Source organism: Lolium perenne, chromosome 4 (genome assembly GCF_019359855.2).
Source record: "Lolium perenne isolate Kyuss_39 chromosome 4, Kyuss_2.0, whole genome shotgun sequence".
NCBI classification, from domain to species: domain Eukaryota; kingdom Viridiplantae; phylum Streptophyta; class Magnoliopsida; order Poales; family Poaceae; genus Lolium; species Lolium perenne.
In genome coordinates, this window is record NC_067247.2 from 57,731,969 (window position 1) to 57,758,099 (window position 26,131).

At 44.1% G+C, this 26,131-nt stretch overlaps 1 protein-coding gene and 1 long non-coding RNA gene across 2 annotated transcripts; both read left to right on the top strand.

Annotated features, from left to right (window-relative positions):
* The first annotated feature begins 6,573 nt into the window (after positions 1–6,573).
* Positions 6,574–11,140, top strand: LOC127292635 (eukaryotic translation initiation factor 3 subunit C). The gene is made up of 4 exons (XM_051322081.2): positions 6,574–6,787; positions 7,272–7,334; positions 7,822–9,639; positions 9,923–11,140. The coding sequence occupies exons 2-4, from the start codon at positions 7,311–7,313 to the stop codon at positions 10,874–10,876; spliced, it is 2,796 nt and encodes a 931-aa protein (XP_051178041.1). The 5' UTR covers positions 6,574–6,787; positions 7,272–7,310; the 3' UTR covers positions 10,877–11,140.
* A 12,605-nt stretch (positions 11,141–23,745) lies between these two features.
* Positions 23,746–25,418, top strand: LOC139830476 (uncharacterized). Its single transcript, XR_011742491.1, has 2 exons — positions 23,746–23,947; positions 25,207–25,418. It is a non-coding gene; the product is annotated as an uncharacterized lncRNA (long non-coding RNA).
* Positions 25,419–26,131: the final 713 nt, after the last annotated feature.

Consider the following 26,131-nt stretch of genomic DNA (forward strand, 5'->3'; position numbering starts at 1 on the left):
CAGCCGGTTGCTTCAATCGTTTTCAGCCGCCGACAAGTCAGACTCGACTTGACTGAGCGGTTGCTGTTGATTGCGATGCGAGGCGACGGGAGGCTGCCTTGTCCAGAGCCGTTGATTTGTGCTGCAGCATTCTCGAATGCTGGGACCTCGGACTAGGGATGGCACCCGTAGGGTATGGGTACGGGTAGAGCCATCCCATACCCGTACCCGTCGACTTCAATCTTACCCGTCACCCGTACCCATACCCGTGAACGGGTACAAGTTTTTCCCATACCCGTCACCCGGCAGGGTAAATGGGTACCCGCGGGTAAAAAATACCCGCACTTACAACGTATAAAGTTGTTCAAAAATATATGAAATGAGGTAAAGAGATCCTAAATAGTGGTCTAATCCTCACTAACCTACCAGTGATTTTCAGATCAGGAAGCGTGAGGTTCAACCAAGCAATATGAAGGGCGCAGCTAGGGGAAAATTAAGTAGTTCAAAACATTACGGTTGCCCACTTGTCAAATTTATATGGGTAAATGGGTACACGGGTATGGGTTGTATAATCCCATACCCGTACCCGCTCTACCCGATGGGTATGATATTTTCCCGTTTACAAACCCATGGGTAATATTTTGTCCCATACCCGTATTCCTATTGGGTTTTTACCCGGTGGGTACGCGGGTCATGGGTACCCATTGCCATCCCTACCTCGGACTCTCGGAGCCTCCACGGCAGTCGGCAGCATGTCTCTGGCTCAGCCATCGCGCAGGTCAATAGTGTGTACGTTTGCGCCTGCTGCCCTGTGCAGCTTTTGTCGAATACTGTCTGGGTTTCAACCAATTAAACTTATTTTTGGAAAGTCAATCCCCCGTAAAGTTTGACCAATCTTTTCTAAAAAATATATCAACACATATGATATTTTAGTAGATATTATATAAACATATATTTGATGATGCATCTAATAATTGATTTTGCATTTTACAAGTTAATATTTTTTCCAAAATTCTCGTCAAATTTTACATAATTTTTCAAAAATATAACTTTATTCGTTTGAGCAGAGTGGGTAGCAAGGACGGGTGGCCACGCAAAAGGGCCCACGTCTAGCTTACCAGTGCAAAAAAGGCTACATTAGGGATTCAAGTATCCTTAGAATGAACCACACAACATACGAGCTTTACCCGCAAAAAAAAAACATACGAGCTTAATCCTATTTTTAGAGAGATCACAAATAATCATATTGTTTGTGAACATAACTTTATATCCATGCGTTAATATATGGTGATTCCTGAGACTTTATACCATGTTTTTTTGCTAAGTTTAAAAATATGATTCCACATGTACCATTATTCTAAATACCATGTTTCACATGTAGTATTCGAGACTGTTGCGGAAACCCTACTACCCGCGGAGGGGAAGTGCTTTCGCCGTAAATTTTTTTTTTAGAATCACCATAATTTCAGTAATATGTATTTTATGTGTGGATTTGTTTCTTTAAGTTATGTTTCGTTGATTTCATTTACCAACGATGCATTTTGTTGTACCCAACTCACCTTGCCGTGACGTTGCACCAAAAAAAAATCATGCTAGGACAAGTTGAGTGTCAGATGAATCATCATTTTCTTCGCTGAATTCTTTTGATCTTATTTTTGTTTTCATGGAATATCCGGGTAAATGTTGTGTTTGAAAATATCCGCAATCGTCTTTATTGATAGTTGTGACTAATATTATATGTATCCATATCTAGGAGCAGCTTGTGTCCAAATCAAAAAAAGTTACTCCGCCCTATCCATACTAGCACAATACTCGTGCGTTGCTACGGATAAACCAACTAAACACACCCTTCTTACTAATTTTCAAACAATTTCATTTTGTTATCATTGACAGCAAACGATCAACTAAAACACACCTTTTTACCATTTCGAAATTCTGACATGTTTGGTTCCTAAGAAGTATTCCATTTTTTCTGCTACGTGCAAAAGTCATTTCTCGGAGTTGAATGCCTCGGCTTGAAGAGCTGCCAGATGCCGTCAGTTGCAAGATGAACCATTTCACTGCTATTTTACAATATTATGAAATAGAACATCTGAATGAAATGTTTGAGACACAAAATGTACAGATCAATCTTTATTTTGCATAATCAAGCTGCAAAACACTGACCAATACAAGCATCCCTTGGCATGAAAGAACATTTCCCACGCCAAGGCGCAGGAGATGAAATAACAGTCAGTGGCAAACCATGTATTCTATTGACTTGGTTTTGAATGTAGTTAGATAGCACTATGTCGTGAAATAAATCTGGTCTGGCAAAGCTACCTAAGAAAAGAAAAAAGATTCTTGCATCCTCAATTCCTTTGCACGATCTGGCACAACAAAACTCATAATCATGGAATGTAAATAAATTTATAATAGTGATCATCTATTACACGTTAAACACACAATTTATAGGTTATAAAAAGTCTCACAATTTTGTAGGAAGCTCGATTCTTATGCAATGTAGTCGATGATTTGCAAAATAGAGCATATCACTTGCAGAAAATAAATAGACAATTTTCAACGTAGATCACCAAAACAGATTTTGGAAAACTACAGTAAAACTTCATACACAGTTTTTGTTAGGTTCTAGAATCTATTTTGCTTTGTCCGGTTATTAAAGAATGGCATAAGCTTTTGGCACGATGACAATATATTATTTCTTCAGTTTCCTTTGGATTCAGCTGCCCTACGATTTTTCTGTACTCCATAGGCAATGCAGCTGCCCTACGATTTTTCTGTACTCCATAGATTGCAAACATAGGCAATGAAAGCTCTTGAATGTTAAGGGAGAATAACAATAAAACACATTGGATTTCACTTACTCCAAGCAGTAAAACACCTTGAACTTGAAAACATATATGGGTTCAGACATTGACATTTACTGTGACATGTGAATTTGAAAGCACGCAGTAGATCGCTGCCGCTGCCAAGGACTAAGGTAAACTAATGCCATTTCTCAGCTGCTACCGGTTAGCATTCAGTTAACTCAATTCAGCTAGCACACACTATAACGAAACAAATTTAGCTACCTCTGTTATCTTCATCCTCCGCACATGCACGAGCAGGCCCAACACCATACCGACGGCCGTACACCAGCACGAGCTCCCTGGTCGCCCGGCTCCTCCGCTTGCCTGGAGGCCAACCCAACCCCAACCAAAATCCAGGCGCTGCCGAACCCAGATGCCGCCCCCTCCTCCTTCCAGGGTCGGCACACAGATGCATCCCCCCCTCCCCCCCCCCCACCTCCTCTGCTCGATCGTACGGACGTGAGGCGGAGAGGACGGGATGAGCTGTGGCGTGAGATTGGGGAAGAGGAAGAGGAACCGGGGGCAAAAAAAAAGTTGATAACCACTGATAAGGGAGGACTGCGGGTTGATTTCTATATAAGCGAGGGGCTAAATAAAAACGTGCGGACGTACGACTTCCAAACTAATGCTGTGTTTGGTTGCAATGAATTGGGCTCTGAATTAGGGAATCTCGAATTGAGGGTCCAATTCTGCAGTTTGGATGTGCTAGATATTGGTGTATGAAATTGTTACCCAATTCTAAGCAAAGGCCCGCGCGGGGCAACTTTAGCCGTGGCCCAATTCGGAGCTCTTCACCTCTGTATTCGCTCGGAATCGAGCACGGGTCACTCTCCTCTCCCGAAAAAAGTACGAGCTTCTCACCCGCTCGGTTCCGTCGACGCCGCCAGGTACCTCGCCGCCAGGTACGTCGCCGCCCATCCTCTCTCCCTTCGTCCCCACTCCGGCCGCCCTCCTCCGCCCCTCCCCTCCCTCTCCCCCTTGCTTCCCTTCCCCCTGGGTGCCCACTCCCCGCGCGACCCGAACCCTAGCTGGTTCCCGTCGGCGGCCGCAGGTCAGCGATGGGCGGCGGACGGAACAGGTCAGCGATGGGCGGCGGACGAGCGGCGGCCTCCCCTCGCCTGTACCGAGCGGCGACTGCTCTCTCCTGTACGGGCGACGGACCCCCCTCTGCTGTACCAGGATGATGTAGTACTGACTTGTTTTGTTCATTCAATTTTTGCAGAAGTTGAGGAGAACAAGCGCTGAGACCAATTCGTGTTGCGACCAAGGTTCGAAATTCGTGTTTTGTGTTACGAGATATGAACTTAGGCTATGGAAAATATGAGATATAAATTTGGGCTATGCATACTGCTTGTTGTTCATAATGTTAATGCTTCCATGTTAATATGAATTTGGGGTATGCATATTTAAATTTCAAATTTTGTTTGTGCATTGTAGAATCATCATGTCTCACCAAGAATTGGTTCATTACATTTGTGAAGAGAACAAACCAAGAAAAAGAAAAAGGATAATGCTCACAAAGTTGTATTTTGAGGTGTCTATGGTTGCATTAGCATATGCTAGTACTCAAAGGTCACCGAGGGACCTACGTGCCTTCGATGACTTTGAGAAGAAGGTGGCATATAGAAAGTATGTATTGGCAAGAACATACAATGGGACGGAGACAAGATGCTATGATGAGTTGCGTTTAACAAAAAGAAATTTCCATAATCTTTGTGCTATGCTGCGTGAGAAGGGTGGTCTCAAAGATACAACCTATGTCACGGTAGAAGAAAATGTTGCTATGTTCTTACAAGTAGTTGGGCATGGAACTAAAATGCGGATGATTGGCTATGAGCGGTCTTTAGAGACAACCAGTAGGCACTTCGCTAATGTGTTAACTGCCATCTTATCTCTAACTGGGGAGTTCATCAAGCTTCCTGAGCCTACTGCCACCCCTCCCGATGATTACAAATGGAAGTGGTTTCCCAATGCACTTGGAGCTCTAGACGGGTGTCATATTGATGTGTTTGTTAGGGTGGCTGACAAAGGGAGGTATATGAATAGAAAACAAGACATCACCACTAATATGTTGGGTGTGGTTGATTGGAACATGAAGTTTCTCTATGTTCTACCTGGTTGGGAGGGCTCGGCATCGGACTCTAAAGTGTTGAAAGATGCCATGAGAATTGACCGCCAAGATGCATTTGTTGTACCAGAGGGTACCTCTCTTTGCTCTTGGCTTTCTTTTTCTCATGTTTAATTCATAACTAACTTACTTATTTGATGCATATAGGGAAGTACTACCTAGTTGATGCGGGTTATACAAATGGACCTGGATTCCTATCTCCATTTCGATCCACTAGGTACCACTTGAAAGAGTGGGCTGCTAGTATACTAGGGCCCCAAACTGAAAAGGAGTTGTACAACTTGAGGCATTCTCGTGTTAGAAATGTAGTGGAGAGATGTTTTGGGCTATTGAAGAAAAAATGGGCCATCCTACGTTCTTGTTCTTTCTTTTCCATAGAAGACCAGGTAAACATGTTGTTATGGTTTGTAGATGGTTTGGGTTGTTGAAGAACAATTGCTAACTATGACATAAATATTTGCAGATTCAAATTATTAATACTCGTTGTGTGTTACACAACAATGCAAGGGATAGACAACATGTGAGGGATGATCTATTCCTGCAGGAGATTAACGCTGAACTAGCAGCTACGGTCCCTGAACCTGCAGATGATGTCACACTAATTAGAAGTGTGCAGCTAAGCGAGACATGGACCACATTTAGGCAGGATTTAGCTACGGTCCCTGAACCTGCAGATGATGTCGCACTAATTTATCCACTTTGTGCTATTTGTGAGACATAATGTATCCACTTTCTACTATTTGTAAGCATAATTGTCCACTTTATGCTATTTGTGCTATTTTCATTCATATTACATATGTTATATAGTTCAAAGTCAAAAATACTCTCAATTCCACACATGTGACATCCAAACAGGATTTGGTATTCCATTGAAATCTGAATTCTGTAGCTGAATACCACGCGCATCCAAACACTCTTTGTGGTATTTCATTGAATTGGTTGATTTGGTTTTCCATTGCCAATTCAATTCAGAGCTCAATTCATTGCAACCAAACACAACATAATAGTAAAGATTAAATATTGAAGCTTTAGTTTTATTTGATTAAAATTTAAACTGAAGACTTAACACTTATTATAGCTCAGAGGCTGTATGACGATAATGCTAGCTATTATCTGTATTCGTTGCTCGTCGGCAGCTTCCTCCTTCCACACTATGTTTTTTTTTAATTTCTGCTTCATAAGACTAGTCATAGTAGTAAGTAATATAGTAACATGCACTAGCTATGTTACTCTATCTTCCTCTCCCTTCATTAATTTACTATCACATAAGTAAATTTACTAAGCTAGACATAAAGTTATTTCGAAAGTTACTTGCACTATAAGTAGTCTAAGACCACATGTCCACAACTCCTCCTTTGCTTTCCTCCTCCTCCATTCTTTTTTTCCCCTCCTCCTCCATTCGAGCCCTAAACTGTGTATATTCCGAACGTTCGCTGGGTAGAAAATTCGAAGCGAAAACAAAGGTCCAGTTGCCCAGCCCATGTTACTCCAAATCCAAACACCACACCGACGCAGCCCACCCAAGGGCCCAGCGTGGCGCCAACGAAACCTATTCCACCAGGCTTCGATCTTTACGGACTCTCTTCCATTCTGACCCTATCTCTCTCTCTAAAAATAGTAGCCTCTCCGGAAAAAAATCTCCAACCCAAACCCTAACCCCCTCCACCTCCACCTCCAGCCTCCACTCCCCCCGCCGCGCCTCCTCCCCGCACGCCGTCGTCCCCTCGTCCGCTCAGGCATCCGGCCGCGCTCTGCAACCCCGCCGCCCTACGCCTCCGTTCTCCGCCAGATCTGAGCCGACTCCGATCGACCGCCGCGACTGCAAGGCAAGGTAATTGGCCCGATCGATTCTATCTCAGAGTTAGCATTGCGCCATTGATTGCGTCGCCGGCGAGACCCAGCCCGCCGCCCTAACCGCGGACGAGCGCCGCGCGGAATCCGTTGGATCCCGCCGACTCTAGGGCTAGTCGACGCGCCTTGTTTAGTTGTCCGTGTGCTCGTTATCTCTCGCGATTTATATCAATTCCGTTGGTCTGTGTGTATGTTACAGGTCTAGCTACCTGCTCACTGACGCAAACTTATTTTCATGTTAGCCCGTCTTGGTTATCTGCTTTTGATAATCTGTTGTCTGTCTCGAGGTTGATTAATCCATCCGTGTCAGTCCGTAAGCACTGTTTTACTTCTCTGTTGGTCTGTCATCTGTGTGTTCTGGTGACATAGTCTTGTCCTTCTGCCAGCCTGCAGTTGAAATACACCTCTTTTACACTGTAGTTTGTAATGATTCTAATTCTCTCTGAACTTGTATTACTTTGCAGAGCTTTGAATCTAGTTGAAGGGGACAAAAGGCAACAACCATGGCATCTCGTTTTTGGGGACAGGTACTTGCTTCCTCACTTGTGCTAACTCCAGTTCACTGTTGCATACTTGCAGTAATGTGGGTAAACTTTGTCTCTGCCAAGTGCATCAATACCCTTGTCTTTTGTTTGTTCTATTGTGCCAACTCCAGTTCACTGTTGCATACTTGCAGTAATGTGCATAAACTTTTGTCTTCGCCAAGTGCATTAATACCCTTGTCTTTTGTTCTATTATACTCAAACATCAGGGAGGCAGTGAACTGGAGTCTCCACAAGTGCATTAATACCATTGTCTTTTGTTCTATTGTGCTGACTCCAGATCACTGTTGCATACTTGCAATAATGTGTGCATAAACTTTGTCTTTGCCAAGTGCATTAATACCCTTGTCTTTTGTTCTATTGTGCTGACTCCAGTTCACTGTTGCATACTTGCAATAATGTGTGCATAAACTTTGTCTTTGCCAAGTGCATTAATACCCTTGTCTTTTGTTCTATTGAACTCAAACATCAGGGAGACAGTGACTCCGATGATGATCTGGAGGAGATTGAGTCAGAACAAGGGAGCGATAGCGAAAAATCAGAAGCTGGTGGTGAGGAACGTGGTGGTGGTGCCAAGAACCGCTATTTGAATGACCTTGACAGCGATGATTCTGATACTGAGAAAACTCGTGTGATTCGCTCGTTGAAGGACAAGCGCAATGATGAGATGAAGGCTACTGCTGACCAGATGCGCAATGCAGTGAAGATTAATGACTGGGTTAGCTTGCATGAGGGTTTTGACAAGATCAACAAGCAGCTTGAGAAGGTTGTTCGTGTCAACGAGTCCACCAAAATTCCAAATATGTATATCACGACTCTTGTATTACTCGATGACTTCCTTGCTGACACTTTTGCAAAGAAGGATACCAAGAAGATGAGCAGCAGCAACTCAAAGGCTCTCAATGTGATGAAACAAAAACTTAAGAAGAACAATAAGCAATACGAAGACCTGATCAAGAAGTGCAGAGAGAATCCAGCAAGTTTTGAAGAGGATGTTACAGGTGAGGAGGATCCAGATAGTGGGGAGAGTAGCGATAGTGACGGAGAGGTTGTGGATCCTGATAACATGCCTAGGTCTGAATCGGATGAGTCGGAAAAGGAAGATGATGAGGGTGAGGAGGGTGGAGCCTGGGAAAAGAAGTTGAGCAAGAAAGATAAGATTATGGACAAACAGTTCTTGAAAGCACCGAGTGAGATTACTTGGGATATTGTTGATAAAAAGCTCAAGGAGATTGTGGCGTCGAGGGGTAAGAAGGGCACTGGGAGAATTGAACGCGTGGAGCAGCTAACGTTTTTGACTCGTGTGGCAAAAACACCTGCCCAGAAGCTTGAAATTCTTTTTCATGTGATTTCTGCCCAGTTTGATGTTAACCCCAGCCTCCTTGGTCATATGCCGACCAATGTGTGGAAGAAGTGTGTTGATAATATGCTTCTTGTGCTTGATATACTGCAACAGCATCCTAATATTGTAGTAGACACCTCAGTGGAGCCTGACGAGAAGGAAACTCAGAAGGGTGCTGACTATGATGGAACTATCCACGTTACAGGTGACCTGGTTGCATTCCTGGAGAGAATTGACTCCGACTTTATCAAGAGTTTACAGGGCAGTGATCCATATACCAAAGATTATGTTCAGAGGCTTAGAGATGAACCCTTGTTTTTGGTGGTTGCACAGAATGTCCAGGATTACCAGGAAAGGGTTGGGAACTTTAAGGCTGCTGCGAAGGTTGCATTACGTCATGTTGAACTAGTCTACTACAAACCTCAAGAAGTGTATGATTCAATGAGGAAACTAGCTGAGCAGACTGAAGTTAGCATGGATAATGGAGATACTGAGGCAGGTGAGGAGCATCAAGCAGCTGATGACAATAAGGGTCCCCCACCGTTTGTTGTGATTCCGGAGGTTGTGCCTAGGAAGCCTACTTTCCCACAAAGCAACAGAGCTTTGATGGACGATCTGATGTCTCTGATTTACAAGTATGGAGATGAAAGGACCAAAGCCCGAGCAATGCTGTGTCACATATATCACTATGCAATTTCTGATGAATTTTCAGTGGCTCGTGACATGCTCTTAATGAGTCGTTTACAAGATGGGGTTCAACTTATGGACATACCATCACAGGTTTTATTCAATAGGGCCATGGCCCAATTGGGGCTATGTGCTTTCAGGGCTGGTTTGATTGCTGAAGCTCATAGTTGCCTGTCTGAGTTATATTCAACTGGGAGAGTGAAAGAGTTGCTTGCACAAGGAGTACAACATAGCAGATACCATGAAAAAACTCCTGAACAGGTGAACTCCTCCCCGCCCTCCTAACGCACAACACACACACTTCCTTTGTCCATTATTTAAATAGCTGCAAACTGGTCTCTGTATGTCACCTAGTTAACTCTGATGTTTCATCACTAGCCTACACTGTCATTTCTCCATGTTGAAAATTATCTGCTCTGACTCAAAGTAGTTCCGTCACTGTTATATGGGCTTCAGCTCATTGGATTTAATTGATAAAGCTATGTATACATTTTCATAGAACAATATGTACACATTTTTACACTGGTTACTCTTATTCTCCCAGGAAAGAATTGAGAGGAGAAGAATGATGCCTTATCATATGCATATAAACCTTGAACATTTGGAAGCCACACACTTGGTTTGTGCTATGCTAATTGAGGTCCCCAATATGGCTGCCAGTACTTTCGATAAGCGGAGGCCTATGAGCAAAACATTCCGGAGACTTCTTGAAATGAGTGAGAGACAGACTTTTGTTGGCCCTCCGGAAACTGTGAGGGATCATGTATTGGCTGCCACAAGAGCCCTCATTAAGGGGGATCATGACAAGGCTTTCAGTATCATCAATTCACTCGATACCTGGAAGCTTTTGAGGAACAAGGACCATATTCTTGAGATGCTGAAGCTTAAGATCAAGGAAGAGGCTCTCAGAACCTATCTGTTTTCTTACCCCTCTTGCTATGAGTCTCTGAGCCTTGACCAGCTCACTACCATGTTTGACCTGAGTGAGCAGGAGGTTCATGGAATTGTTAGCAAGATGATGATGCATGAGGAGCTTCATGCAAGCTGGGACCAACTAACTAGTTGCATCATTTTCCATAATGTGGATCAAACTAGGCTACAGGGACTACTCTTCCAGATGGCAGATAGAATCTCTGTCCTTGTGGAGAGCAACGAGCGGGCATATGAGGCTAGGACTGGTGCGGCACTTGAGGGTTTACCGACCAAGCGTAGGGGTGATGGTCAAGACTCATCTGGTTTGGGCAAGTGGCAAGAGAATTTTGTATCATCACAAGGAGGACGGCGAGGCGGTGGGAGGGGTTATGCTGGCCGAGGCTCTGGACGTGGTGGTGGCTACCAGAATGACAGGTTGCAAAATGACAGGAGTGGTCAGGGTAACCGTGGAGGATATGGTGGTGGTGGTGGTTCGCGGTTCCAAGATGGAAGGGCACGCCCACAGTCCGGCAGGGGGGATGGGAGTGCACGCATGGTCAGCCTGAGCAGGCCTGGTAGAGATTAGAAGCATACACTAGACATAGTTTTCTTATTAAGGCGTATCATGTTTTGAAGCACTGGTTTGTGCCCCATTTAGAAATCCTCCACCGTTTTGAGTCTGAACCGTCTACTAGATTTCTTTTTAAGCTTTTAGTTTGATGAAACTGCTAGGAAACTCGAGCCAAGATAATCCGCTTTTGTGTCGTGGAATAGAGGGTTATGTGCTCACTCCTATATCTGGTGTTACTGTTTCGTTTGAAAGTTGTGCTATCTGCTGTGATTGGTTTTATTGTGGTATTTTGCGAAAAGAAATTTGTGCTATCTGCTGTGACATTATTACTAAACAAACTTCTAGCCGTGGAATTTATAGTTGACTAATGTTGACAGTTAATGTCGCCAGGTCTTTGCATCAAACGCTTTAGATTTTTACTAAGACGTTGCTAATGTAATCACTTTACTTAATTTTGTATGCTTATGGCCTTCCCATTTCTGTGTGTAATGTTGATAATACAGTCAGGGACAAATCTAATTTAAGTGTTCAATTCCTATCTGCTCCCTAACTTCTTAATGCTCTTTTGATTTATAGAACATATTCTATAGGAAGTAATCCTATAGAAATCTTGTAGTGTAGATTTTATTTAAAAAAATGTTAGGTTCTACCTAATAAAATGTTATTTGTTACAATTAAACGCACTTCATGTTCCTATAAGATTTAAGTAGGAAGTGTCTAATCATCATCTAGCTGAAAATGCAACATAAAGTCAAATTTTGCTAATGAAAATATGGACAAAAAAGCGAAAGCCCGTTATTGATACATTTGCCTTTTTTGGGCCTTACAAATCAAACAACAACAAACAGTGGGCCTCCTGATCTACCAACTATCACAACATGAGTCTTCTCTCTTCTCACGCAAAGACACACCACCGCATCTAGCAGCGATGGCCACCAAAAGCAGAAAAAGACGAGACCGAACGTTCATATTTCGACCGTGTGTCAGGTCCGGTCACACAAAAATTTAACCTGTCCATTTACGTCGAAGTGCCCCCATGCGTTGTGTTCTTTTGCGTCCGGAAGTATCTCTAGTGGAATAAGAACAAGTAGTACTCTCATCCAAAAAGAAGCACACAAGTAGCAACTCCAGCTTAGCTTTGCAGAAGAGAGATTAGAGCGGAATTAGTGTACTAGAAAGGGAAGAGATATAGTTCAACAGAAATTGGCTTAAAATGAACTGACATCCACGAATCACTCCCTTCCATATCAAACTTCTGAACAAACTCCGCCCAACCTAACTCAAAACTAATCCCACCATCAGCGGATGTGTAGTACGATGTCTCCTGCTTGTTATAGTATTCACCCATAGAAAGAATGACCCAACCCTTCTTTGGTATGTTCAATGCCTTAACAATTTCTTTGGGGATACGTTGCAGATAAAAAACGAGGCATAAAATCAAGAAACTTACAAGGAAAAAGTACACAATCTAACGATGAAAAAGATGAAAAAGTATGTAGATACGAAATAACACATAAAATGATATAAAGAATCTTGGCAAAGAATGGTTTACCATTCCATTGGCCTTAGTGTATTTATCGGTTAGAGTTTGCACAAAAACTTCTCCCATGCAGATACCACGCTCACCTAAATGTTGGTTCTTTCTAGGTGTTTGTGCCGAGGTGCGATTAATACCCTTTTTTTGTAAACAACAGTAGTTGCAACTTGTTCACACATAAAAATGACCTTAAATTAGATGAAACACAACATGGATAAAAGCAAATAAACAACAATACAAAACAAAACAAATAAAAACAATAGTCACCTTCAACTCTATGGTTTTGAACACCATCAACACCTTAGGAACAACATCAAAGTATTTAGGAGCATTATCCACCTCAACCCTAATCATGCCACCAGCGTTCAAGTCATAATTTTAATGAAAATATCATATCCACTACCACAAATGCGAGTACCGGTGTTGCGTTTCTTCACATTGAACTTGTCCTGCATTTCATCCATGGCAACCGCATAACACACATTACCAACAAGGTTGTTGAACAGACTTGATGCAAACAAACATGAAACAATAACTAACGATAGTTAAACACTAGAATAAAGCACAATAAATAAATAAAAGTCTGAACACAAGTATATACTATGGACTCAAGTGCTTGATCCCAAGAGCCGAATGAAATGAACTACTTGACTTCCTCCTCTCCTGGCAACGACTGCCCCATGATCCACAAACAATGCATTTCATCCTAGAATAGAAACATAGAGATAGTAATTATGATAAATACAAAAAATGATATAAGAGAACTAAATAGAAAATATTGATACAAAGATAAAGAATAAGAACACACAAGAATCTTCTTGATCTCCTCTGGGGCAGTAGAGGGAGAGAAGAAAAATAGTGTAACGGAAAAACTCAGAAACTGAAAAAGATGCAGATTGATGGTGTGTGATGGATGTGTGCTTGTAATAAGTAGGGGAGTAAAAGAACTCCTAATTTTATGGAACGTTGTGGGTGGGAATATGTTGATATAAATGGTGGGAGTTAAAGCCATACTACCTCTAATGCACAGAGGGGATCACGAAGATTTGTGAAAAAAATGATGGATCAATAATAAATAAAGAGAACAAGAATAAGAGAACAAGAATATTAAAACGAGGAAATGGATAAATAAGAGAATAATGGCATATAAATGATAAGAAATATGAAGAAACTGAGGAAATGAGAAACCGAGAATGAGAAACACCCAACGAATGATAATCCGAACAACCCAAACCAAAAGAGCAAACTGAAAAAAGAGTGAAAAAAACCAAGAATAAGAAAGAGTGACATGGTGAAAAATAAACATAGAAGAAAGAAAGAAAAAATAAGATGAGAATGAGAACATGAAGAAATGATAAAATAAAGCACAATGAGGAAAAAGACCGAGCAAATAAGAATGAGAACATGAAGAAATGAGAAAATAAAGAGAGGAAGAATGAAGAAAGAATATGAGAATGAGAAAATAAAACACAATGAGAAACAAAGACTGAGCAAATAAGAATGAGAAAATAAGATGAGAATGAGAACTTGAAGAAATGGGAAAATAAAGAGTGGAGACCGAGAAATCAAGAGAGGAAACTAGATAATAAGAGAAGACTGAGAGTGAGACACGAAAAGAGAAAAAGATGGAAAGAGACAAAGAAAGAACAAAATGATGACTGGAAGAGCAAATGAGGAATGAAATAAAGAGAGCGACTAGGGTGCGCGCGCCCTCTGCACTCCTCGCCAGCGCGCGCCAGCCTCGCCGGGGCCGCTCCACGCTTGACACGAGGCCGCGCTGCTATAGTTTGTCACGCGTCTAACTGCTCCACATTTAGACCGCCTCCACGTCTAACTACCCCACATCATTAAAGAAGAGAGAAAAAGATACATCGCGAAAAAGAAAGTATACCAAAAAACGATCCAAAGCAGTGCAACATGGTAAAAAAGACAGTGCACGGGCAATGCACTGTCGGAACACCGCGTGGTGCAAAAACAACCTAAGGCAGTGCAACATGGTACAAAAAAGGTAGCACGAGCGGGGCACTATCAGGACACCGCGTGGTGCAAAAAGGGACACAAGGCAATGTAATATGGTACAAAAAAGAAGTGCACGACGGTGCACTGTTAGGATCAATGCGGTGCAAAAACATAACCAATGCAGTGTAAAGTGGTAAAAAAGACACTACATGAGCGGTGCACTGCCAGGACCCAGTGCGATGCAAAAAGTGAACCAAGGCGGTTTAACGTGGTACAAAAAGGCAGTGCAAGGGCAGTGCACTGTCAGGACCTCACATGATGCAAAAAAGAGAACAAATGCAGTGTACCGTGGTAAAAAAGGCAGTGCACGGGCGGTGCACTGCCAGAACCCCGCGCGGTGCAAAAGGAGAACAAATGCAGTGTATCGTGGTATAAAAGGCAGTGCACAAGCGGTGCACTCCGAGGACCTAGCGCGGTGCCCATTAAGCAATTCAAGACAGTGCAACGCCGTACAAAAAGACACTGCGTGGGCGGTGCAATGCCAGAACACCATGCGGTGCAAAAGCGATCCAATGCAGTGTAGCGTAGTACAAAAAAAGGCAAGTGCACGAGTGGTGCACTGGCGGGACACCGCGGGATGCAAAGAGATCCAAGGCAGTGCAACATGGAACAAAAAAGCAGCGCACAACGATGCACTTCTAGGACACTGCGTGATGCAAAGTGACACAAGGCATGGAAACCGAGGCATGAAAGGCAGTGCAAGAAATAAGTTTGTCCAACTTATCAAGATGGGATTTAGTTTTGTCGAGCTCGGTGCAACTATCATAACCATGAAAACAAAACTTTATTTGGATAATCGGTTTGCAAGATATTTCACTTTTCGTATTCGAATCTACAAAAAAAAAGCCACCCAGCGACATACTCCACGTCCGCCATGTGTCGAGCTGGAGATGATCTGCAGGGGGCATGGAACGCAGCAGGCTGCGCCACTTGTCAGCGCGTGAAACGAAGCCGAGCGCCCACCCTTAAAGGGCGCCCTTTTTCTGGTAAAAACGATGACATAAATTATGAAGAGAATAAACTTGGAAGGAGAATGACATACTGAATATGAATGTTAGAGAAAATAAAGATTTAAAATGGGGTAGATAAACTAAAAAATGAAGATTGAAAATGATTATACTTTACTCTGCAGGCATGTTTAAAATTCAAAACAGATGCAAGTTAGCATGTTTATTAACTGGTTATAAATTTATACTTTGTGATATCCAGGATGACCCAGGGATACACTCTAGACGCTTTCAAACAACAATTGTATACAGGATGACTTCTTCACACATGTATGGACAAACTAAAAATGAAGGATCGGTATAAACGAATAAATACCTACATTGTTATGGTTTAATTGCAGGACGGATTCACATACATTGGGTTGCTACTTGGTACTATACCACATCCTACATGATATGATGTCTAAACAAGAGTGGATGGCTTATCAGTAACATTTTATAATATCAAAGTTGTCTTTGCAAACAAAGACAAGTCAATTAATCTTCAGGATCAAATGCAGTTGGAAAATATGAAAAGCATCATTTAGAACATTGAGCGGAGAAGATGATGAAGCTCCATGGGATGTAAGAATGTTCATCGCCATACAACTAGACTAAATAATTATAAAACTAAACACAAATTAAATTGACAATATATAATACATTAGATTTTAGAAACTGATCAAACATTGACATGTATGCAGGTTTATGATGTTGGGTCTATGAAAAAAAGCAAATAGATGAAACATATGCTATAAAGAATTTAAAAGAAACCATAAGATCTAGGCTAAAGTGATGGAAAATCCATAAGCACAAACACTGTCTGCCAAGATGAGGTCATTGCGGAACAATGGGAACACATAACTTAAAATGATATTAATATATTTCTTAACAATGACAAATGAGCTGCCGAGGGAGTGAAGAAGGATGTTTTTGTTTAGAATGACACTGAAAACAAGTTCAAACCAGAGGTAGGCATGGAGTATGCTACAAGAGAAGAAGTTCAAACATTCTTCAACTTGTACGCTTATACTGTTGGGTTCCCAGTCAGATGTGTTTCATCTTACTGGTCTGCCAGAAAAAAAATAACGAGGTAATAAGATTTACAATGAAATCCAACAAATACGGAAAAAATACTGAAGCTAAAACATAGCAGATTGTGGCGTAGAGACAACGCATGGTAATAGCAAAAACTAACTGTAAAGTTTAAATGGTTGTCAGTGAGAAAAATGGGTTGTGGCGAATCACATGACTTACCTTTTACAGAGAAGGTTCTAAAGGTCACACATATACATGTCTGACGATGAAAAGCAAATGATAAAAATATAATACATTGCAACATGCCTACAAGGGACATGGTTCTAGTATTGGCGTTTATACGAAGGTGAATGGCACAACTGCTGAAATAACATTTTCCCATAACGGTGTTTTGCATGTTTGTTAACAACACAATGATATTCTAACTGTGTGCTCATGTGTTCATAGTTTTTATATGTTAAGCATATCACGGTGATCGACCCCTAAAAAGTGAAAAGAAGAAGACATTACCCGTAGATTTTTGGTTGTGTATCTGCTGGTGCTTAGTGTTCTTGTAGGGTGCTCGGAATATTTTTGGACAGTGTCTCGAGAATTGCTGCTGCTGTGGAGCTCATGTCCGGGAACTCCGGTGTGCTCAGATCGGAGAGTCTGTTGAAAGAACCCGGTCCCCAGATTTTGGGCGATTGCATAGTGTGCTTCGCACTCAGTATAGGGGTCCAGAGAATTTTCGTGTAGACTAGATTCTTAGGTCCGAAGATTCTGGTGTTGGTGATTTCCTGGTTCTCTAGGGCCAGAGACTTCGGTCCTTCCAGGATGGAGACTCCGACCTAATTGGCTCAGAAATTCCACACACCAGAGACTTTGGTGTTCACACATCAAATAACGGTCTAATTGAACTAGCAATGGCTTTAATTCTTGAGGAGGTATAAATAGCACCCTTCATCTCCAGTTAAAGGTTGCGACTTCTACTCCCTCTCCTCCATTATTCCAAAGCTCAAAACTCATAGATCCCCCCTAGCCACTCAGTCTTGCTGCCTTCTTGGAAATCAAGGGCGAAACGCTAGATCTACACTTTCACTAAAGGGATTTAACTATCCCACCCGTTTCAAGAAGAATCAAGTTGTGAAACCCTAGCTTTGCGAGATTTCTTCCTCGGAGCTTGCTTTGTGTTGTAAAAGCTCCACGGTTGGTTGTTGGCAGCCTCCGATTAAGTTGTGGATGTGTGCCCCAACCTTTGTGTAAAGGTGTCGGTTGCTACCTTGAAAGCGGCCGCTTAGTGGAGCGTTGTAACGACCCCGGATATACCCCTATTAGATTTTGGTTGTTCTTTTCTTTTTGCGCATCATCATGGCATATGCATCATATCATCCATGATTTTATTAAATAAAATTATTTTATAAACCCCCCCCTTGTCTTCTCCTTTAAATAAAACCTAAGTCTCTCTCTCATAATTCTTATTTTATAATTAAGCCTTTCCAACAAATAAATGTTAAATATAAAAGTGCTTTGTTTTGGTTACAAATAAATTAAATAATTTGAAAACTAGTTTTTGAAGCTCACTCTCTTTCCTGGTTCAAATTCAAAACAGAATTGAATCCAATTTTTAAATAATTTGTAAAATAAAAACAAAAGAAAAACCCCTCTCCCCCTCTCCTGGGCTCCCTCCTCTTTCCTGGCCCAACCCTTCCCTCTTCTTTTCCCACCCCGGCGGCCCAGCTGGAACCTCCCCTTCCTCCCTCTGGTCCAGCCCGAGCGGCCCAGCGACCAGCTCGCGTACCCCTTCGAACCCCCTCTGTCGTCTTCCTCTTTCCAGCTCACGGAGCACGCAGATGGCGTGGCCGTGGTCCTCAACCACCGCACCACGCCGCGGCCACCTGCCCCCTCTCCCTTAAATCCCCCTGGAAACCCTAGCCTTCCCCTCATCCTCCCTCCGCGCCGCCACCTTCTTTCCCCTCTCTTTTTCTTCCTTCTCTGCAAGCCCGAGGACCACCGCACAGCTCCGCCATGGCGTCGCCGTTCTACACCGCCCGCCACCGTGTTGAGACCACCTTCGGGACCGCCTCGACGTCCTCTGCCTCCTCCCCAACGGAATCGAGCGGGGGCAGCCTAAATCGTCGCCGTTTCCACCGTTTCTTCTCCGACTCCGGCGGACAAGGTCGTCGTTTCCGGCGCCGTTCGTCAACCTCCGGCGTCCCCGACCACACCAACAGCTCCGGGGTAATGTTTCGCACCTCCTGGACCCCTTTCCCCCTTTTCTTGCTTCTGTATCTTCTTCTCACCATCGAGGCCGGTTTCACCTCCGCAGACGTCCGTCGCCGGCGAACCTCCGGCGACCTCGAGCCGGCGGCGCCACCATCTTTCGGTTCCCCATGTCGTCGCACCCCTCCTGAACCCTCCCGCGCGTCCTGGAACGCCTCCAGTCGCCCGCGCGCTCGCCTTGCCGCCGCGGTGACCACGTCCTCTGGAACGCGCAAGGCATCGAGCATCTTCCGTGCGCCCCGCACGCTTCGCCAGCGTGGCATCCACCTCGTCACCTGGGCCCCACCCGTCAGCCGCTCAGGCTAGGTTCTGTTCGGTGAGAAAAGGCTCCAGATCCAGATCTGATTCTGTTTTGCACTGAGCCCCCTGACACTTTTGATTCCTCACCCCGCGGTCCGTGGCTCTGTAGGTTTTCTGGAAAACCCCCTGCACGTCTAGGAAAGCAACCCGGGCCCCTCTGCCTTGTCAGCTGCGTGCCAGCGCCCTGGGCCCGCTCGTCAGCCTCTTTGGCTAGCTCTTCCTGGGTATAAACCGTTTTCCTCTATTTCCTGTTAATTCCAGAAAATGCTCATATTTTGTATAATTCATATCTTCCAAAATATAACTCGAAATAAAAAGTGTTCTATATGAAAATTGATCAGAAAAATGTGCTGGACATGAATATGCCATCCATGCTTGCTGTTGCATCCTGCATCATATAAATTCGCGATAGTTTGCATTATCACCTAATATGGAACATATGGAATATGTGGGATATTATATATATGTTGTCGATTCCATTTAACTTTGTTGTAGCTCACCCCTGCCATGTTTGCTATGCTAAATCCACCCTTAAATTTGTCGGTAGAAAATGCAACTCCAACCTAATTGATTGTCAGGGTTAGACTCCGATTAATATGGATAAGTTGCACCGCATCATCCTTGCCATGTCATACATACCATCTTGATCATGCTGGATCTTCTTTATCCGTAGTTATAAGATATGCATCCGATGTTTGTTGTAGCATTTGCTTCTTCTCGGGATAGGATCACGAAGTGTTGATGTGAGATACGATGAGTTCTCCGACAAGTTCTTCTCATGACTTTTCACAAAGAGCCCACCCTTCACCTATTTTACTTTTACATGCTCTTTTGATCTATTGCTATCCTTATGTTGCGATTCTGTTGTGTCACGTGTCCTATCCACCTGTTACCTATATGTCCGAGATACACCTCCTCGCCCTACCTATTGTTTGTTGTTTGCCAGCTTTGCGAGTCGTAGGCGAGTTTAGGGTCTTGTTGATATCTCGAGATGTTCGGGATATCTTGTTGGGAGGTTTTCACATGCTTTATCAGTTGTTGGAGATACACATGCTTTACTTTATTGTTAACAACTAAAATTGTAAGCGAGGCATACGTGAGCCCCTTTGCGAAAGCATCGGAACTTTGACTTGCTAATGTCCCCTAGGACCCGAGTTCTTGTTATACGTTCGAGATTGAGCGCTCTACCCGTACGTGGGGGAGTGGGACCCCATCACCCACTACCTTTCCTTGAGTCATTTATTGGGAGCCACAACCTTGGTTTTATTTGCTCATATGCACGATGCACGATTTACTTGTTGCCTTCGGGTGTTTATATTACGTTACGTACTCATATCGTGGAACGATTAGCGACAGCAGGTTGTTCACACTTAGCTTAGCCGTTGACACAAACCTGCGGGTCCGTATCGAATGCGGCCGAACTTCGTCACGGGTAGCTTAGCGGGGTGGCTCCCCTTAAACTTTCTCTTGCATTGGGAACGGTCTTGATGTGAGACTCCACTGTAGTAAGTGGGTTCGAGCATGCGTATGGTTACATTTGGGCAACCCCTGCAGGGTGTACATCTTATCGATAAGCCGTGTCCACGGTTATGGACGACTTGGAATTGTATGGCTTGATCATAGAACAACTTACACCTTTATGTTGTTGATAACAATCTGCTAATAACTTGCTTAGTAATATAGCATTACTACAACCAATATCTAATAAAACCTGTCCACCGTTGAGTGCCTTTTACATTGCCTCTTCGCTTTGTTGAAGGGGATATGTGTATTTGGCTGGGTTATGTTTGTGTAGTATTTATCTGTTACCTTGTGCGCTCTCTTATCTTCTCTGAGTAGACGGATGTTGTAGCGTGTCTCTATTGGATAGTAGCTTTGCTGCCGCTAAACTCCACATATAGCCGGGTGAAGTTCATACCGCCCACCAGCGAGCATAGCTGGTCTTGTCTCGCAAGTACGTGCCAATGGTACTTACCCTCGCCTTCCTTTCTTTTTGTCTCCTCCCCCTTTTGTCGGCAACCGATGGCCCGACTTTGACAGGTACAAGATGACGACGTTAGCAAGGTTACCCTTCCGCTTGGCACAGGCGGTTATGGACGCCATTTGGTTATCTTCGGGACTCTTAGTCCAATTTGTATCTTGTCCGTACTCGGACGTATTCGATCTTACGTATGATTTGGATCTTTGTATTGTATATTTGTATCTTGACTCGTTGGAGTCGTTGTTGTAATATATGTATCTTGTGGGCTCTATTGTAATCTGTTGTAATGTTACCGCTCGTGTTAATTCCTCTGGCATCACGTGTGTGATTCGTCGCGCACGTCGTGTCGGAGGGCGTCTCTGAATCGATATCATGCGGATTTCGGCGGGATCGCTGGGATCCTCATGGTACCGGTTCCGGGGCGTCACAAGTTGGTATCAGAGCCCAGGTTGACGGTACCCCACTAGTCCAGCCTGTAGGATAGCCTTGCCAACGGTCGTTGAGTTAGAGTGTCAAAAACTATTTTCTAAAATTCGTTGGATAGATCTGATTAGCTCTGATTTTTCTCCTTACCTCAATTCTTTCTCATCTTACCTTTGCGAGTTTTGAGTCTTCTCTCTTATCTATGTTTTCCGAGTCTTAGGTTTTCACGCGGGTTGGACGATCTTTGCCCCATCCTAATAGGTCTGATCTTCAGAGGATCCCGACAGAAGCGCATCATCAACAGTGAAACAACGACTTCTTGTTAGTGGTGTCGACCGATCAGCATGGAGCAAGAATTCTTGTTAGTGGTGTCGAGGAGATCGACACGTTGACTGAAGACCCGATAGTTCACCTCTCTCCCCCGTACCTTGGCGTGGGATCTCGGGGCGCGATCCCTTGTTAGTGGTGTCGATTGTAACGACCCCGGATATACCCCTATTAGATTTTGGTTGTTCTTTTCTTTTTGCGCATCATCATGGCATATGCATCATATCATCCATGATTTTATTAAATAAAATTATTTTATAAACCCCCCCCTTGTCTTCTCCTTTAAATAAAACCTAAGTCTCTCTCTCATAATTCTTATTTTATAATTAAGCCTTTCCAACAAATAAATGTTAAATATAAAAGTGCTTTGTTTTGGTTACAAATAAATTAAATAATTTGAAAACTAGTTTTTGAAGCTCACTCTCTTTCCTGGTTCAAATTCAAAACAGAATTGAATCCAATTTTTAAATAATTTGTAAAATAAAAACAAAAGAAAAACCCCTCTCCCCCTCTCCTGGGCTCCCTCCTCTTTCCTGGCCCAACCCTTCCCTCTTCTTTTCCCACCCCGGCGGCCCAGCTGGAACCTCCCCTTCCTCCCTCTGGTCCAGCCCGAGCGGCCCAGCGACCAGCTCGCGTACCCCTTCGAACCCCCTCTGTCGTCTTCCTCTTTCCAGCTCACGGAGCACGCAGATGGCGTGGCCGTGGTCCTCAACCACCGCACCACGCCGCGGCCACCTGCCCCCTCTCCCTTAAATCCCCCTGGAAACCCTAGCCTTCCCCTCATCCTCCCTCCGCGCCGCCACCTTCTTTCCCCTCTCTTTTTCTTCCTTCTCTGCAAGCCCGAGGACCACCGCACAGCTCCGCCATGGCGTCGCCGTTCTACACCGCCCGCCACCGTGTTGAGACCACCTTCGGGACCGCCTCGACGTCCTCTGCCTCCTCCCCAACGGAATCGAGCGGGGGCAGCCTAAATCGTCGCCGTTTCCACCGTTTCTTCTCCGACTCCGGCGGACAAGGTCGTCGTTTCCGGCGCCGTTCGTCAACCTCCGGCGTCCCCGACCACACCAACAGCTCCGGGGTAATGTTTCGCACCTCCTGGACCCCTTTCCCCCTTTTCTTGCTTCTGTATCTTCTTCTCACCATCGAGGCCGGTTTCACCTCCGCAGACGTCCGTCGCCGGCGAACCTCCGGCGACCTCGAGCCGGCGGCGCCACCATCTTTCGGTTCCCCATGTCGTCGCACCCCTCCTGAACCCTCCCGCGCGTCCTGGAACGCCTCCAGTCGCCCGCGCGCTCGCCTTGCCGCCGCGGTGACCACGTCCTCTGGAACGCGCAAGGCATCGAGCATCTTCCGTGCGCCCCGCACGCTTCGCCAGCGTGGCATCCACCTCGTCACCTGGGCCCCACCCGTCAGCCGCTCAGGCTAGGTTCTGTTCGGTGAGAAAAGGCTCCAGATCCAGATCTGATTCTGTTTTGCACTGAGCCCCCTGACACTTTTGATTCCTCACCCCGCGGTCCGTGGCTCTGTAGGTTTTCTGGAAAACCCCCTGCACGTCTAGGAAAGCAACCCGGGCCCCTCTGCCTTGTCAGCTGCGTGCCAGCGCCCCTGGGCCCGCTCGTCAGCCTCTTTGGCTAGCTCTTCCTGGGTATAAACCGTTTTCCTCTATTTCCTGTTAATTCCAGAAAATGCTCATATTTTGTATAATTCATATCTTCCAAAATATAACTCGAAATAAAAAGTGTTCTATATGAAAATTGATCAGAAAAATGTGCTGGACATGAATATGCCATCCATGCTTGCTGTTGCATCCTGCATCATATAAATTCGCGATAGTTTGCATTATCACCTAATATGGAACATATGGAATATGTGGGATATTATATATATGTTGTCCCGATTCCATTTAACTTTGTTGTAGCTCACCCCTGCCATGTTTGCTATGCTAAATCCACCCTTAAATTTGTCGGTAGAAAATGCAACTCCAACCTAATTGATTGTCCGGGGTTCCGACTCCGATTAATATGGATAAGTTGCACCGCATCATCCTTGCCATGTCATACATACCATCTTGATCATGCTGGATCTTCTTTATCCGTAGTTATAAGATATGCATCCGATGTTTGTTGTAGCATTTGCTTCTTCTCGGGATAGGATCACGAAGTGTTGATGTGAGATACGATGAGTTCTCCGACAAGTTCTTCTGCAGCTTTTCACAGGCGAGCCCACCCCTTCACCTATTTTACTTTTACATGCTCTTTTGATCTATTGCTATCCTTATGTTGCGATTCTGTTGTGTCACGTGTCCTATCCACCTGTTACCTATATGTCCGAGATACACCTCCTCGCCCTACCTATTGTTTGTTGTTTGCCAGCTTTGCGAGTCGTAGGCGAGTTTAGGGTCTTGTTGATATCTCGAGATGTTCGGGATATCTTGTTGGGAGGTTTTCACATGCTTTATCAGTTGTTGGAGATACACATGCTTTACTTTATTGTTAACAACTAAAATTGTAAGCAGAGGCATCTGTGAGCCCCTTTGCGAAAGCATCGGAACTTTGACTTGCTAATGTCCCCTAGGACCCGAGTTCTTGTTATCTGTTCCGAGATTGAGCGCTCTACCCGTACGTGGGGGAGTGGGACCCCCATCACCCACTACCTTTCCTTGAGTCTGTTTATTGGGAGCCACAACCTTGGTTTTATTTGCTCATATGCACGATGCACGATTTACTTCTGTTGCCTTCGGGTGTTTATATTACGTGCTGTACTCATATCGTGGAACGATTAGCGACGACGGAGTTGTTCACACTTAGCTTAGCCGTTGACACAAACCTCTGGGTCCGTATCGGAGTACGGCCGAACTTCGTCACGGGTAGCTTAGCGGGGTGGCTCCCCTTAAACTTTCTCTTGCATTGGGAACGGTCTTGATGTGAGACTCCACCTGTAGTAAGTGGGTTCGAGCATGCGTATGGTTACATTTGGGCAACCCCTGCAGGGTGTACATCTTATCGATAAGCCGTGTCCACGGTTATGGACGACTTGGAATTGTATGGCTTGATCATAGAACAACTTACACCTTTATGTTGTTGATAACAATCTGCTAATAACTTGCTTAGTAATATAGCATTACTACAACCAATATCTAATAAAACCTGTCCACCGTTGAGTGCCTTTTACATTGCCTCTTCGCTTTGTTGAAGGGGATATGTGTATTTGGCTGGGTTATGTTTGTGTAGTATTTATCTGTTACCTTGTGCGCTCTCTTATCTTCTCTGAGTAGACGGATGTTGTAGCGTGTCTCTATTGGATAGTAGCTTTGCTGCCGCTAAACTCCACATATAGCCGGGTGAAGTTCATACCGCCCACCAGCGAGCATAGCTGGTCTTGTCTCGCAAGTACGTGCCAATGGTACTTACCCTCGCCTTCCTTTCTTTTTGTCTCCTCCCCCTTTTGTCGGCAACCGATGGCCCGACTTTGACAGGTACAAGATGACGACGTTAGCAAGGTTACCCTTCCGGCTTGGCCTGGGCAGGGTTATGGACGCCACTGGTTATCTTCAGGACTCTTAGTCCAATTTGTATCTTGTCCGTACTCGGACGTATTCGATCTTCTGTATGATTTGGATCTTTGTATTGTATATTTGTATCTTGACTCGTTGGAGTCGTTGTTGTAATATATGTATCTTGTGGGCTCTATTGTAATCCTGTTGTAATGTTACCGCTCGTGTTAATTCCTCTGGCATCACGTGTGTGATTCGTCGCGCACGTCGTGTCGGAGGGCGTCTCTGAATCGATATCATGCGGATTTCGGCGGGATCGCTGGGATCCTCATGGTACCGGTTCCGGGGCGTCACAAGCGTGAGCTAACCTTTGCGGTTTACTCACTAGAGAATAGGGTGATGCCTTTGTGGAGTTGGTTGGACTTCGTGGCACCACACTCCTCCAACGTATACCTACTTCCCCTCAAAAGAAATGAACTACGGGAATCATACCCAGATTGTTCATTAACATGTCCTAGATGTCTGTGTTTTGTGTGATTCATTTACTCCTACAAGAATTTTCAGTAATAATTTAGTTTTAGTAAACTAATCTTGTGCAATTTATTTTTAGAAAACTAGTCCTACTTATTTTGTGTGTTTTGTGTGATTGATTTAGTTTTCTTCATTGTTGATATCACACACCATGTGTTGATGTCCTAGATTAATGCAAGGGAACTTGAATATCTACTATTTTCATTGAGTCATGCAGTCATAAAGAGAATATATCATAATGTCAGACTATAGCACAAGGAGATTACTATATGATGCTATCATAACACAAGAGTAGTGTGTTAACTAACCTTTAACACCATGCTGCTATATCTTTCTTGTCATTCCCTTAAAACTCACCACTATTGCACATACATAG